Source organism: Candoia aspera, chromosome 2, assembly GCF_035149785.1.
Source record: "Candoia aspera isolate rCanAsp1 chromosome 2, rCanAsp1.hap2, whole genome shotgun sequence".
Taxonomy (NCBI): domain Eukaryota; kingdom Metazoa; phylum Chordata; class Lepidosauria; order Squamata; family Boidae; genus Candoia; species Candoia aspera.
The window spans coordinates 174720319-174736174 of record NC_086154.1 but is presented as its reverse complement, the minus strand read 5'-3'; the positions used below and the strand labels follow the sequence as shown (position 1 = coordinate 174736174).

The 15856-nt window shown below is 38.4% G+C and overlaps 1 protein-coding gene across 6 annotated transcripts in view; it reads right to left on the bottom strand.

The window, feature by feature from the left end:
• Nucleotides 1-15856, bottom strand: part of TMEM38B (transmembrane protein 38B) — a 255952-nt gene extending 240096 nt beyond the window's left edge. For 3 of the 6 annotated variants that reach the window (XR_010067306.1, XR_010067305.1, XM_063294940.1), the window contains exons 1-2: nt 15729-15856; nt 5707-5863 (exon numbers count right to left, since the gene is read on the bottom strand). Coding sequence is in view for 4 of the 6 variants with exons in the window: in XM_063294940.1 (XP_063151010.1) it covers nt 5707-5863; nt 15729-15837 (266 nt within the window). In the remaining 2 variants the exon portion in view is untranslated. Of the gene's footprint in view, nt 1-5706; nt 5864-14809; nt 14890-15716 lie in introns of all 6 variants that reach the window. The other 3 variants (XM_063294943.1, XM_063294942.1, XM_063294944.1) reach the window with 3 other exon arrangements.

Here is a 15856-nt window from a genome sequence, read left to right as displayed (position 1 = left end):
AGGGTTCCTCCCGGGTCAGAAGGTTGAGAAAGGCTGTGGTAGAGAGAGATCTTAGCAACTTTCTCTACTGGTATCCACAGGGCTAGCCATTCAGTTCCTCTTACTCTGTTCATGACAGAAACCTCTAGTACCCTTTAAATCAGCATTTTTCAAACTTGGCAACTTTAAGATATGTTGACTTCAACTCCCAGAATTCATGCAGGCTGGGGAATTCTGGGAGTTGAAGTCCACACATCTTAAAGTTGCCAAGTTTGAAAAACACTCATTTAAATGAAGTGGACATTCGTTTCCAAAATTCCCTGTAAATTAAGAGAAATAAATTTAACATATTGGAATACAACAGGTTGGGAAAGACTAGCTTAGAGATTTAAATGAAATCAAGCTAATGGTTTGGCTTAGCCCTGCTCACCCTTCTGAAATGCAGCCTTTTCCATGCTACGAGAGGCTCTCAACCCCCCAAAGGCTGCATAACCCTGATGCATATCTTGCTTTTCCCTTGTTTACAGAGGATTCTTAAATATTTAAAAGGGTCTTTTTATTTTTTTTATTTGTTTTTTGAGGTTGGGAGGGACAAGGTTCTTAGCTGTCTAAAACCACAGAAACATTCGTGGCAGCTGCATTAAGGAGGGTTTATTTTGTGAAGCAGATGTTTCTAAAATTGACAACTGAAATCAGCAACTGGCAGACAAAGGGCCAAATCTGACCTTTTGGGGAATGCAAGCTTACACATTATCAAGGCAAAAACAAGAACAGTTACAGAAGTAATAGTGCCCATGGCACTGTTGAGCTGTCCAGTTTGGGGAATAGGAATAGGGTAGTCTGGCTAGCCATCACCCACCTTTTCTTCAAAATGCCCTAGAAGTTTAAAGGATAATTTTCAGAGAATCAGTAGTAGCCAAAAGTATGGGAAACCACATTAGCAGAAAAATCAATAAAGCATAAAAGACTTATGAAAAATCTTATAGTGGAGGATACATTTAATCAAATCTGTTTGACACTTGCAACTGTCACAGCATCCGCACAATCACATGATCGCAATTCAGGCACTTGCCTACTGGTTCGCATTTACAGCCATTGCAGCATCCCAGGTACTAACATCATGGGGTTAGAGAGAGAGCCAGTTGAGAGCCAGTTTGGTCTAGTGGTTAAGGCACCAGGCTAGAAACCAGGAGTCTGTGAGTTCTAGTCCCACTTTAGGCATGAAAGCTGGCTGGGTGACCTTGGGCCAGTCCCTCTCTCAGCCAACTCACCTTACAGGGTTGTTGTTGTGGGGAAAATAGGAGGAGGAAGGAGTATTAGGTATGTTCCCTGCCTTGAGTTATTTATAAAAATAATAAAGGCGGGATAGAAAATAAATAAAATAAAATAAAAATAATCCCACAACAGACTCAACCATAGTTTCAACTGGGAAACTGTCAGCATCCTAGACCAAGCTAAATCCAAAAAAGCGAGGGAATTCCTGGAAGCTTGGCATTCAGACAAGTAAGGCATCAACAGGCACATAAACAACATTTACACACCATTCAAAAAGAGACAATAAAAAAGCTAAAAAGGAAACAAAAAGACCAGAACACCTCCTCGCCAGCAATCAACACCCAGATAAGCAGGGATTAACACCACGATTAACCCCAGACAAACAATCAAATAGAAAACAATGCCCTAATCAAGGAACTACCAACTCAGACAAAGAATCAAGCAGTAAACAACAGCCTAATCAAGGAACTGCCAAGGAGAAAACCACACCCCCCCACCAACACTGGCAGGGCAAGCGACTGCATATAAACAGGGAGCAAACCCCACTCCCTTCTTGCACTGAAGCTGTTGCCCAGTCGGGCAATGAAACGAAACGTCTGCAAGCAACCTACCAACCCCAGAGAGCACCAAGGACTCCACAGTTCAACCCTGAGCTACAGATATTCTCTCCTATTGGAAATTAGTATACAAGCATTGCAGATAAAGAACTACCTCTTTGCAGAATGTGAGGTGATGGTTCTAAGAGTTACCGGTAGATGTCACTAGTTACAAGGTCACTCTTGAGTCAAGTCCCTGAAGAAGCTTAGATGTTAGGGTGGAATTAAAAATTTCCCTTGTGCGCTTGTAGTGATCTTTCCTCGTTTTAGAGGATGTGCTCTACATGTGCAGAGACAACTGGGAGCCGCTTTTGAAACAGCTGCACCAGCCTAGAGAAACAGCTGCTTTAACCATGCAAAAAGCTGCCCCTTGTACATAAACTCTTCCTAAAGATTTGCACAGTTCCATCTTTTCAAGATAATTAACTATCTGAAGAGAAACAGAGACTTTCAACCCAACAATACAGACTAGCATTTCAAGTATTTAGGCAAATCTCTATGCACTTCCTTCTCCTTCTTCCTCTTCCTCATGCTCAAGTGACCACTTTAGAGCCACTTGATAGGAAGTGATTAAAAGGCCACGATTGGCCTCAATAATGTCTACGGAATCCAAATTAAATTGATTTGTCAATCCATACAAAATCCTTCCAAACCAAGAGTTACTTCACAGGTTACAATTTTCCTACCTAAAGATCATCTACGTCCAGGATCAGCAACCTATTCAGGTGAAGGGGATCTTTTTATTTTTCATAGATGCTGAAGATACCAAAAAGAATTACACAGTTTTATTTTATTAAATAGCCCAGAACTTACGAGATCTAATGTACTAACAAAGAGATCTTGCAATATTCGTATAACTCATGGGGTTTGGGCCAATTTTTAATACAAAAACCAGAATTTTGGAGATTCTTGAATGCCATCTAGTGGCACTGTATAGACTATTGTGCTAGCAAGCGCTATGCTGCTGATCTTCAAGCTATGTGAAAGAAAATACACATTATTATTTACTGTGGCAGCAGGTTTACATCCCATATAAACCAATCAGGCAACCAAAATATGTGAAAAGAGTTAACATCCAATCCGGAGAACATTTATGCATATGAATTTAGAAAAACTGCTTTGTATGAATCCATGCTCAACATGAATATTTTTCTCCTTGATAATGATTTGCCTGAATAACAGGAGTTACAATGGTTGCTTGTAACAATATACCATTATCTATTTATTCCTCTTCTCACTGTATATTCATCCAGTCTTCGGACAATCACAGCCTTCTAAAACAGACCACATTGATTAAAAAAAGAGAGAGAAAGACCCTATCTTCAGAGATAAAAATTAGGAAATCAGTTCTTCCAAGACAGAATAAAGGAACAAGCCATAAACCAGTATTTATATTGATTTCAGCCTACATAATCTTCACTTGCTCTGTTGTGAAAATGGTGGTGGTCCCCTCCTAGATGGATATGGTCAGATGGTTGCCTTTCAGTTCTCCAGTCATAGGGTACCTTTTAATAGGGTACCTTTTAAATGTAACTGGGAAAGAAGAGAAAGTAGGATTCCTGCAGCTGCTTCTTACCATAACATTCTTGCAGGGAGGCAGGGAATGAAGATGTCCAGTGACCCTTGGTCTCCTTCTGATCAATAAAGCCAGAATACACTGTGCATCAGAACCATTTAAGTCTCCAACCAGTAGCCCTACATACACAAACATCATTCTAACTGTGTGTCACTGCGTCTACGTTCCGGCTTCAACAGCTTGGGATAAATCTCAAAGTGTCAATCATTTGTGACAGACTAGCAACACAGGGGCTTAGATTCCAAGTTGTTCTTCTGTTTATGAAAATGGGAGGGGGACAAATCTGGCAATTTCCTCTCTACCTTCATTTCTACCACTACCACCATAGACATCCCCCAGCATCTCCAGGCAATCCCCAACCTGCAGGAACATACTGATATGTGTGTGTATGTATAGGGAGCTAAAAAGGAAAAGAACTGGAAACCCCATGGTGTTAGCACAAACTGTTCATAGAAGGAAATTTCAGACTCAAGCCATGTGTTTCCCAGAACAAGCTTTGCTTGTTGGCCATGAACTGAATGGCTTAAGACAAAGCACATTCTCTCCCTGCCATTAAATACTAGTCTATGTTATTAGTGCTCGAGCTGAGAAGCTGCTGTGGTGAAAACAAACCGCACTAAACAAAATGTACTCAGCAAAATGCAGGCAGCAAGAAGTTAATTCAGCAGTTTATGTTGCAGCAACTGCAAAAGGCTGAGATCCAAGCGTTCCAACCCGGCTCAATACTGTTAATGAGGTTTATTATTTAATGAGAAGCCCTAAAAAGAACAGCAGGTCTTTCATTTACGTGTAATAGTAATCAGTGTCAATTGCAAAGCCGGCTAAGTGCTATGGCTTGGTCTCTGGGTTTGTTAAGAAGTTCACATGGACTGGATGCAACCTTAGCTCAGGGTATCACTAGTCCATATATATCTTTTCTCTATTCTTTGTGCCTTAAATGTTAAATTTTAGGCAGTCACAGGAAGGGCAACTGCCATAAAGGTATCAGATTACTGGCTTCCATTTATAACCTAAGAACAGATGTAGGCAGCCTGACCCAATTCTCACTGATCGAAAGCCAAACACGGCTGAGTTTCAGTTGGAACTTATTCCTAAGCAGCCTGTAAGAAAAGCACCAATGAACACACTTGAAATGAATCTAAAAGCCATGCTTTTCTCCCTCACATTTCATTCCACATATTGCTTATAGACAGATGTACCTGTCAGTCATTTGAAAACTCATCTTAAATGACCCATCCAAAGCATGAGGCATTAAAAAGAAGATTAGATACTGCAGCTAAATTACTTTCACTGCACTTTTTTCAAAACAGGTGAATTATACTGCTAAAACAATGTTGAGTTACTAGAAATGGAGGGAGGGAAGGAAGGAAACAGGGAGGGTCTTGCTGGCATTGGACTAAATGATTATGCAAGCCCATCAGGATTATTCATTTATTTTATTCATGTATTAATCCAATTTATATCCCAGTGCAATCACAGTATTCTTGGTGGATCACAAAATAAGCATGTGCAATAACAATATAAAGACATAAAACAATTAAAACCCAGGCTCAATAGAGGATATTCGTCCCCAAAATCCTCAAGAAAAGCTCTGTCTTTGGCTTTTTTTGGAAAGCAGATAGTGTTGGAGTCAAATGAGCCCCCAATGGGAGGCCATTCCAGAGCGCCAACCCCAAATAATTCTTCCAGGCTTTGGCCTCCCTCCCCCCCACATAACACCTCTGTGCAAAATTCACAATGGCGTTTGCTCTCCTAACCTATCAAAGAATTAATATATATTCACAATCTGGGGGTTAACTATAGATTGTTAATTGTTGGTTTTATGTTTGTCATTGTACACCCCAAATGCTTACTATTTTACACATTCCTAATTTCTTTCCTAGAAATCCAAAGTGCTTCCAATTTAAACAGTCAATGGTTAAATAATTACTAATCTTTCAATCTATTAGAAGTGTCTAGACAGTTGCTTGTACTGAAAATCAGACATTGTTTAAATTATCCACAAATCTATCCATCAGAGGAGGACTTTTTGTTCTTTCCAACTAAAAAGAGCTTTTTCAAGGGTCAAAGGTTTTTTCCCTTTCAAATTACTGATAGAGCTGTATGCATATTTATGCAAATTTACTCTAGTAACAATCATACAATTCATTGACAGATTTCTTTAAGCAGATGACAGCTTTGAAATGAACTCTTTATAGTATGGCTTGAAGCCATATAAGCAATAACTTTGAAGTATGTATTAGTTATCAAGAAATACACCATATATTAAAAGTTACTTACCAGACGGACGAGGCAAGGAGGACACCTGTCGTGTTGGCAAGAAATGCAACTGGAGGTTCTGCTAGCATCAGCGAAGATAATATGGACCCACCAAAACAATAAAGCATAGCACTAAACCAGCATGCAAGTGGGCTGTGATATGCTACTTCAACTGCTCCTGAAAACAAGAGAAGATACAAACAGCTGTTTATAAGCAATTTGGCTTTCAATTTTCCGCAAAAGGAGAAAAACAACAAATGGCTCTTTAAATTCCCTGTTTGGGCTCACTGCACTAAACCACATATTGTTTAATCATGGCTTGTTTCTTAAGCCATACAGGTAGTCCTCACTTAACAACCGTTCATTTACAATGGTACTGAAAAAACTGACTTGCGACTGGTTCTCACACTTACAACTATCGCAGTTTCCCCACGGTCACGTGATCACAATTTGGACGCTTGGCAACCAGTTTGCATTTATGACCGTCGCAGCATCACATGGTCACGTGATCGCCATTTTCCGGCCAGCTTCTGGCAAGCAATGGGGAACCGTGTGATTTGTTTAATGATCATGTGGTTTACTTAACACCAGTGGTGACAACTGCCACAAAAAAGGTCGTAAAATTGGGTCGGATTAGCTTTATGACTGCTTTGCTTAGCAACCAAAATTCCAGTCCCAAAGTGAGGACTCCCTGTAATGATCCTGGTATGCAGACCAAAGACATACACCAGGGATGGTAACATTTGCAGCAGTTGGGAGCCCCAGCTTAGGTTCTGGCCGGAAGTAGGAATAGGAAGTGTTTCGGTTTGGCTGTGTGTGGAATTTTGGTTGGTCTGGAGGTGGCTTTGCAGAAACAGAGAAAGCAGCGTTGAGGGTGTGAAGGAGTTTGCTGGTTGTGGCTGGAGACTGGACAGGCTGCAATTATTAGAAGAAAAGAAGGGGTATTTTTGGTTTCCAAGCACGGGAGGGAAAGCAGCATGTTCTAAGGAAAAGAAGGGGTCTGAGAGGAGGAAGCTTAGGTGAAGAAGCAGCAGAAAAAAGGAACCCTTGGATGGAAGGAACAGGTTGGTGATTAAAGGCATGGTCAAGGATGTGACGGTGGAGGATAATAACCCCGTGAAAATGGCAGAATGGCTTAAGAAAGTGGTGGAAGACATGGGTTAGATTCAGTGAAAGCAGGGAGGAGATCTGTTTTTGGAACACAACAGGGTCACAAGCTTCCTCACTTAGTGTATATTGGATATCAGGGGTTTCGCATACAGCCTTACGTTCCTCCATCACTTAGGTGTCTTTCTTGTCAGGCCTTCAAACCTGTGGCTGTAGCGTGATGAAACTGAACACACTGTGGAAATGTGGTGGTTTACATGAACTTGATCAATGGGATGGAAGCCTTGCTTCTGTTTGCTGCAATTGTGACATGGATCATAGAGCTACGGGGGAGTGGGGTTGCTAAGAGGGCCAGAGGTATTCAGAATATACAAATAACTCTAAGTGTCTCTTATGCAGCTATTACTGAACAAAAGAGATGTAGTACAGCCAGAAAGTCAGCTGCTTCGGTGCCTACCTCTCCTTCTAGTGGGCAACTGGGATAGCTGCAAGGGAAAGAAATTTGATCCAATTTGTTCTTGATTAAAAATAAACTTCTGCAGTACTAGCTGTGGAAATTATTAATAGTACAGCACAGAGGAAAATGTTCAATATACTCTTGATTATTCTAAAGGCAGCAAAAAAAAATTTGGGGAAATAGGAAACTTGTCTGCAGAAAGTATCCATTAATTTCTCGAGCATCTTGAGTCACAAACAGCTTGGTCTGGAGATCTTGGGTAGGAACACACATGGTTGGATGGCTCTCTTTCAAGAACTGTAATACTGTTTTACTGTTTGAAGGTGTTACCCGATTTGATTTGTGTTCAAAAGACACGGTAACTGGAAAACTTGAATGTTAGAATCTGAAGTTACGCTGCTGTTCAAAAATACAGCAGATGGGGGGGGGGGTAGTTCTTTTTAAGGAAAGTTTAAATGATTTAGAATTGAATAAACCTGAAATTACAGATAGAATTCCTTTGAACAAATCATATGATATGTTACAGATCACTAATGTTTATAATCCATGTTTCCCACTTGATAGATGGTTGAATCATCCACTGAAAAATACAAAGGAATTTTGAATGTGGGAATTTCAATCATCATAGCTCTTTATGGGGGAGTTGTAGCTCATAGGAATGGGGATTGTTGGAAAAATTAGTGAAAAAAATTGAGTTGATTCTTCTAAAGGATGGAACCCCCACTCAGTTTGATTTGTTTATGTATAATTTTTTCTTCTTTAGGTTAAACTGTTTCCAGATGTATTGTGTCTCATTGTGGCTGGAAAGTTCTCCAAGTCAATAATGCAGGAAGTGATCATTTACCCATTTATTTCTTATGGACAGGTGGGAGCTACTGATTAGGCAGAGCAAGCTCTTATATGGATTTGACAAACACAAATGGGCTTCTTCAGACAAAATTATGTAAATTCTGTTGGACTTATGGTGAGAAGAATGAATCAGAGGAATTTCAAAACATTTAATGTGAGATGTAGTTACTGCAACTGATCAGACTATACGAAACAGAATCTAATAAAGAAAAATCAGATGTTGGTTTCACGATGGGCTGCTGAATGTGCTAAATCTACATGAGTAGATTAAAGCTTTCAGGACATCTAGTTGCTGATGTTACCATGCAAGAAAAGCAAGCTATAAAGACAAAACTACAATGGGTACATGGAACATAAGAAGCATGAATGTAGGAAAGCTCAATATACTGAAAAATGAAATGAACATCTTAGACAAATTGAAATGGACTGGAACTGGATACTTTCAGTTAGACAATTATGCTGTTTACTACTTTAGACCCAAAAGGCAAAGAAGGAACAACATTGCTTTCAAAGTCAGGAGAGATACAGCAAAGGCAGCACTTTGGTGCAATGCAATCAGTGACCATAATATCAATTAGACCTCATGGACAAGCTTTCATATGACAATTATATACGTTTATGCTCCAACCACTAGTGTATAAGATCAAGTTGACTAGTTTTATGGTAAAGTTCAATCTGAAATTGACAAAATATTCCAGCAAGATGTGCTGTTTGTGGTTTGGGACTGGAATCCCAATGTCGTAAATAGTATGGAGGAAAATATAGTTTGACTGTCTGGCTTAGGAACCCAAAATGAAGGAGAATGACTTACCCATTTCTGCCAAACCAATGATTTTTTTTTCTTTCCTAACACTCCCCCAACAACCAAAATGACGCCAGTATACCTCACCAGATAAGAATACACAAAAATCATATTGACTGTATTATTGGTACAAGGAAGTAGCAGAGATAACAGCAAAAATGTGGCCAAGAGCCAACTGCGGAACAGATCACGAACGGCTCATGTTCCAGTTCCGAGTTCCGAGTCAAGCTAAAATGGAAGAAGAAAGCCAGCTAGTTTCCATGACATGATCTTGAGCATATAGCTACAATTGTCAAGGAGAACATCAAGAATCACTTTGACGTCCTGAGCCCTATTGATAGGAAACCAGAGGAACTGTGGAATGAAATCAGAGAAGTTGTTAAGGATGAATGTGAAAAGCAGGTGCTAAAGACCAAGAAACAGAAGACAGCAAACTGGATGTCAGGACAAACAATGGAAACTGGCGAGAAGAGAAGAGAAGAGAAGAGAAGAGAAGAGAAGAGAAGGGAAGGGAAGGGAAGGGAAGGGAAGGGAAGGGAAGGGAAGGGAAGGGAAGGGAAGGGAAGGGAAGGGAAGGGAAGGGAAGAGAAACAAACTTAATAAAGAATTTCAGAAAGCTTTAGAAGAAAGGAGTAGCAGCATTACAATGACATCTTTAAAATCAAATTTTTCAAATTCTTTATTACAGGTCAGTGACCCAGACTAAATAAAACATATTAAATAAAACCTACATCTTTAAAGCCACTGAAGGTGGAAGTAGACAATGAAACACAAGGAAGTCTTCCAAAAGATCTCCAAACGTCAGCATACTCAGAATTGGTATGCTAAAGAACATTAACTACAGAAAGTAACTGATTCAAAGAAGATCAAATGAAGATGGAAGGAGTATATTGAAATTCTGTACAGTAGAGATATCTACATCCAAGATACCTTAGAAGATATTCCCTATTCATAAAAACCTTTAGTACCAGAAGATGAAGTTAGATCAGTTCTCCCGTCATTATTGTTATCCTTGAGAAGAAGCACCTTAACTTCCTGACCTTCTGGACAGTTACAGGAAGGCACCTAGTGACATCACTGGAAGAGGCATAGCCAAAATTTCCCCTCCTCTTTTGGAGAGTTTAAAGGATGGGAATGGAAGGCAAAGCACTTTCATTTCCACCCTTAAAAACTGCACAAGCTCCAAAACGTGGTTGAGATTTTGCTGACAAAATTCACTGCAATTTGGTAGTACAACCCCAAGTGCCAGGAGGCTGCAGGAAGCCTGAGGAGTGTTCTTCCCTGCTATAAACCATGGTTTAAAAATCTCGATGTCCAGGTTTACTGGACCAAAACCATACAAGCCACGTTTTGCTTTAATGTAATCTCAGACTATTATCTCCAAGAATAAACTTGACAGGGTTTATTATTGGCAAGTATTGCAACAATAAAAATAGCATCAAAGAAACATGTAAATCTTATCAAAACTCTTTCAAGGAATGTAGCAGCATTCTTCAAATTTTTCTGTTTGTCTGAATGTTTTTATCTTTCATGACAGCAGTAGCCAATTAACCCAATGAATGCAGCATATCAAAATTAGCATCATTGATGAAGCGACAGAATTCTCTCTAACAGTGTTCATTCTTTAGACCGCGAAGTGTTTTTTTGGTTTCTTGATGACTCCTAAAAGATGAAGGCCTGAAAGTCTGGCATAGGTTTTCACAGCCAGTATCTATCTGTTGGGCAGTATTGGGCTTCAGGGTTTAGTGACCACCGTTTAGACAACAGATTTCCTGATGTTTCTCTGGCAACTGTGGCTCGCACCTTCAGAGTCAAGGTGGTCTGTTTTTATATATATTGTAAGCTGTTGTGAGTTGTCTTGATTGGGGCAGGGTAGAAGAGTAAGTAAGTAAGTAAGTAAGTAAGTAAGTAAGTAAGTAAGTAAGTAAGTAAGTAAGTAAGTAAGTAAGTAAATAAATAAATAAATAAATAAATAAATAAATAAATAAATAAATAAATAAATAAATAAATAAATAAATAAATAAATAAATAAATAAATAAATAATAAAGTGATATACACCAAAACCTTAGAACTTACTGATTTATGAAAACCTTTGGATTACTGAGTTTGGAGTGTAGCTAAAAATATTTTTTTGTACTGTTGGAAAGAAACTATCACTCTGGACTTAAAATCCAGAGTTGAACAAATGTATTCACTCTCAGCCTTTGAGTTGGCTACCTATGTAATGGAAAGACTGATCAGTCAAATACCACGTGGTCAAACATTAATCTGTTGGTTCAAAATTGAGTTGCTTTTACATATCTATTGTAATATGTGTGTGTCTGTTTTGTTTCACTGGGATTTTGTTTTTTGGTTAACTTTTATTATATACACACTCACATGCACACACATACACACATGAGCTAGCGTGGTATAGTAGTGGTTAAGGCACTGGATTAGAAGACAGGAGACCATGAATTCTAGACTTCCCTTAGGCATGGAAATCAACTGGGTGACTTTGGGCCAGTCACTCTCTCTCACTCTAGACTGGAAAGCCGAAAATCATTTATTTATCAATTAATAGTGTACCAGTATGATAGATTATGGTGTCTTTTGCTGTCATTTGATTTGTGCTGATGATTTTACACACACATACACACAAATATTTTTTAAAATAAATTACAGCAATATAAATAATTTAAAAAATGAAGAAATTACATGCAAACTATGGAAATAAACTCAATTTAAGATTCCTCAAAAAACAGCATCTTACTGCAGCTTTTCCCTAGGCTTGATGCACTCCAGATGAGTGAATTTCAACTCCCAATATTCTCAGCAACAACCACAATGGCTGGGGAAGCAGAGGGTTGCAATCCATGCAGCTGGAAGTTTCACAGGGGAAAACAACAATGTTTTCTAACAACTGCTTTTAGTAATTTGCAATACTTTAATGATGCTTATTTTACTTAACTGCCTTTCTTTCATTATAAACAAAGTTAGCTAAGAGCCACTGAATTGGCTTACCATCAAGAACTGTCTCCAGTAGCAACAACAGAAATAATGCAATAATTACTTTTAATCAGTTAATAAGTAATGATACCTTTAAAACTTTTGAAAAATTACAAAAGGAATATAATATACCCAAAACAGGTGTGTGTGTGTGTAAATTAAAATAATTGTTATATTCTGTTTAGTCCCAATGCCTTAGCAGTCTCTGAAACTCAAGAGCCTTGAATGTTTGCAGATAATTTTCATAGAGGCAAAACTGACAATTCAATATTACTTTAAAATAATTACAAAAATAAATGTAGATAATGTACATGAAACCTGCATAACTACATTGGACTATCCTGTATTACAAAATCAATGTCTCAGTTCTGAGAAATATTAAATATGTTTTATATGATTTAAAAATCTGGTTGATTCAACAAAAAAAAATCAGTGTTTAAAAAAGTTTGATTGTCATCCTTTTCATGCTGGAGATGTAGCAAATTAGCAGGAATATTAGTGCAAATGCTCTGGAAATGTCTACTGATGGTTCCTTACTGATTAATTATTACTATTATTATTATTTAGACATTGTATTTCTAAAAATTGGAAATTGTCTATTTAGGAATAGCTTCATATTTGTGTCTGTGGACCCCTTTTTAAAAGCCCCCAAATGCAGAGAAATATAACTACCTTTGCATTTTTTGCAATTTAACAGGGGTGGATCTCCACCAGCTGCCAATTAAATTTACATGTGTAACAATGCTGTGGTGGCTTCCAGAGGGACAGCTTTTATCCTTTCTTTCTAAAATAATTTTCTATGAGTTTTGAAAAAGTAATTATAGAAAATGAAACAGAAGACAGAAGTGTACTGTTCACTCACAAAATTTTGTACATGCCACAGGACAACCTGGGAGCACTTTAGAATTTGAAATGGAGAGGCCACTGAACATTATTTTACACAATAATTACATTAGCGTAAAGCCAGCACCCACAACAGATGGCAGTACCTAGCCAATGATGTCTGATCTTTAAAAAGAATGCAGTTGGTACTTTATTGCTCAGACATCTTAGTGTCCACATTACAACTGTATTATAAAACTCAGAGCTGTAATATTTTACAATGTCATGTTAGTAATATAAGTCTCAGTTACTAGTGAAATGATTGTAATTTTTACATCCCTGCAACCTCAAATATTAGAAGTAAAATTTAAAATAACAATAATACAACAAATAGGCTGCAAAAGAGAAATGGGTTTTTTTGGCTGTATTTTGTAATTCTATATGTGATTGGTCAATAATTGTAAATACGTTTTAATTACTAGTTCAGTGTAAATGTAGCAAAGGAGAACGGCCTTTTAAAGAACCTCCCCTTCTCCCTACCATGAAACCCAGATAATCATTTTTTTAAATCAGCACTGCTCAGAGTCAACAGTCGCACTTGATCGGAAGTTTGAAGTAACTGGGAAGCTTGAAATATTTTTTTTTCAGATCCTGGCCTAACTATATTTTAAAAGTGTTTCAAATGATTCATGTATAAATTTATTACCCCTTTAATTAATGTTGTCTTTATGAAAAAGAACTTCAATGGGGGAGGGGGTAAGAAAGCAATATGTACCAAGTTCTGAACCCCTTTCTCCCAAACTCTGCAACAATTTTATGTCTATGGCTGCAAGAGCTGGACCATAAGGAAGGCTGAGAGAAGGAAGATCGATGCTTTTGAACTGTGGTGTTGGAGGAAAATTCTGAGAGTGCCTTGGACTGCAAGAAGATCAAACCAGTCCATACTCCAGGAAATAAAGCCAGAATGCTGACTTGAGGGAATGATATTCAAGGCAAAACTGAAATACTTTGGCCACATAATGAGAAGACAGGACACCCTGGAGAAGATGCTGATGCTAGGGAGAGTGGAGGGCAAAAGGAAGAGGGGCCGACCAAGGGCAAGGTGGATGGATGATATTCTAGAGGTGACGGACTTGTCCCTGGGGGAGCTGGGGGTGTTGACGACCAACAGGAAGCTCTGGCGTGGGCTGGTCCATGAAGTCATGAAGAGTCGGAAGCGACTAAACAAATAAACAACTACAAACAGGCGACATACTATCACAACTTGCAGATATCCCCATGACCCTGCTAGCACTGTGTAGACACACAGACACCCCCCATTCTTATGTTTTTTTTATTATTGATCACATGCATCCACTGTGCAAGACTTGTCTTTCACAGCAGTGACACTGATTTTAAAAAGGGCAGGCTCTTGACTTCAGATTCACAATCTCAAAGGAAGAATGGAGTGGAACAAAAAGAGAGAGAAAGAAGCTCAGTTCTTCAAAACAAGAAAAAAAAAGGTATGCAACATATATGAAGTCTCTGGTCTTTTCTCTTGCCAGGGTGGGTGGTGGCATTTCTCTCACCTAAATACCCTCACTCTGAACTTATAACTGAACTCTGATTTACAGTCCATACTAACAAACTATGGGTCACTAAAGGTTCCCAGCTTTACTGACAGGGGGCCAAGTGACAGAATGTGTGATCATTCAGTAATATACAGATCATTTCAAGTGAAGTAAAATTCAATTTAGATAGAATATAAGAGAGGACAGGTCTGTGTGTGTCCACTATTATTATACTAGAGCTGACTACCAACTTCCAAGAATCAGTGTAACATTCTTCACTAAATATTGCAATTTCTGCTTTGTTTCCCCTTCTCCAAGGGAATGTATGCATCCAGAGCAATAAAGGAGGAAAAAAACAAGTCAAATCAGAGCAAATATATTTACCTGTTTCAGAAATGAAGTAGGCAAATGTGTGACTATCCACATGAAATAACTCCCCCAAATTTGCTATCTACTGATATTACAGAAGGTTACCTTGTCGTTCTGCTAAAAGATTCAATTAATGAACCTAATATACTGCATGCATTAAAAATAGAAAAGTATCTCACCGATTCGTTCCTAGTGGATGGTACCTAAAAAGAACTCTACTGATGTGGATTAAAAGTCTCTCTTGCCCAATATCCTGCTTCTAAAAGTAACACCAAGTGCCTCTGGTAAGTCATTTACTCTACACTGAACTGGAAGATATGTTTCCACCTAACACTGCTGGCTAATAGCTGCAGATAGACTTACCTTCTACTCCTTTTTTTTAAAACATTCAAATTAATAGTCAACAGCTTGCAGAAACTACGTGAAGTTTCACCATCAAGAAAACATGATACAGTACAATAAAATAAAATCCTTCCAGCTCAGCCACTGACTGATAGGTGTTAATGATTTCTTCCAACCATCAAATGTATAAGAAATATATTTGTGATCCAAATATATTGTGTATATTGCTTTCACATTATTTACTAATGTCATTTCAGCAACAGGCAAAAACCTTTTAACTTTCCCAGGTATTTGATCTTTTTTAAAAAAAAATTGGAGCAAGATCCATTAATATGCTTAAGACTATTTTATTATAATTATAATTTTAACCTTTGTAAAGCTGAGAAACTTACTGAAAGCCAGGTTTATTTTTTTTTTAAATCTGAGATTGTTCATCAATAAATCTCATGCAGTCAAATTTTATACATTAATTATGCTATGTAGAAACAAAAATAGCCATTTTTATCAGTCCTAATAAGCAACCCTCCAAATACTAAAAAATAGGAAGTTTAATTTTATTTGGAAAATGTGTGAACTATCTTCAGCATAAGCTATCCGGCCTTCATATTAAACAAGGGTGAGTTGCAAGCCCTTGGTAGCACCTCAGGAATGCTTGCTGACTCTGCACATGCTCAGGAGCTATGGTTGCTCCTTCCCGAATCCCTAGAATTGAAAACAAGTTTTGTAGTCCGGACCCCGGCCTACTTACTCACTCACCCCGCTGCTCCTTCAGAGACATGACGGACACCGTATAATGCGCTAAGTCAAAGAAGGGAAACATGGGCAAACGGGCGAAGCGCAGCGCCAAGTCGCCCAGAAGCTCCATCTCAACAGATCCTGACGCG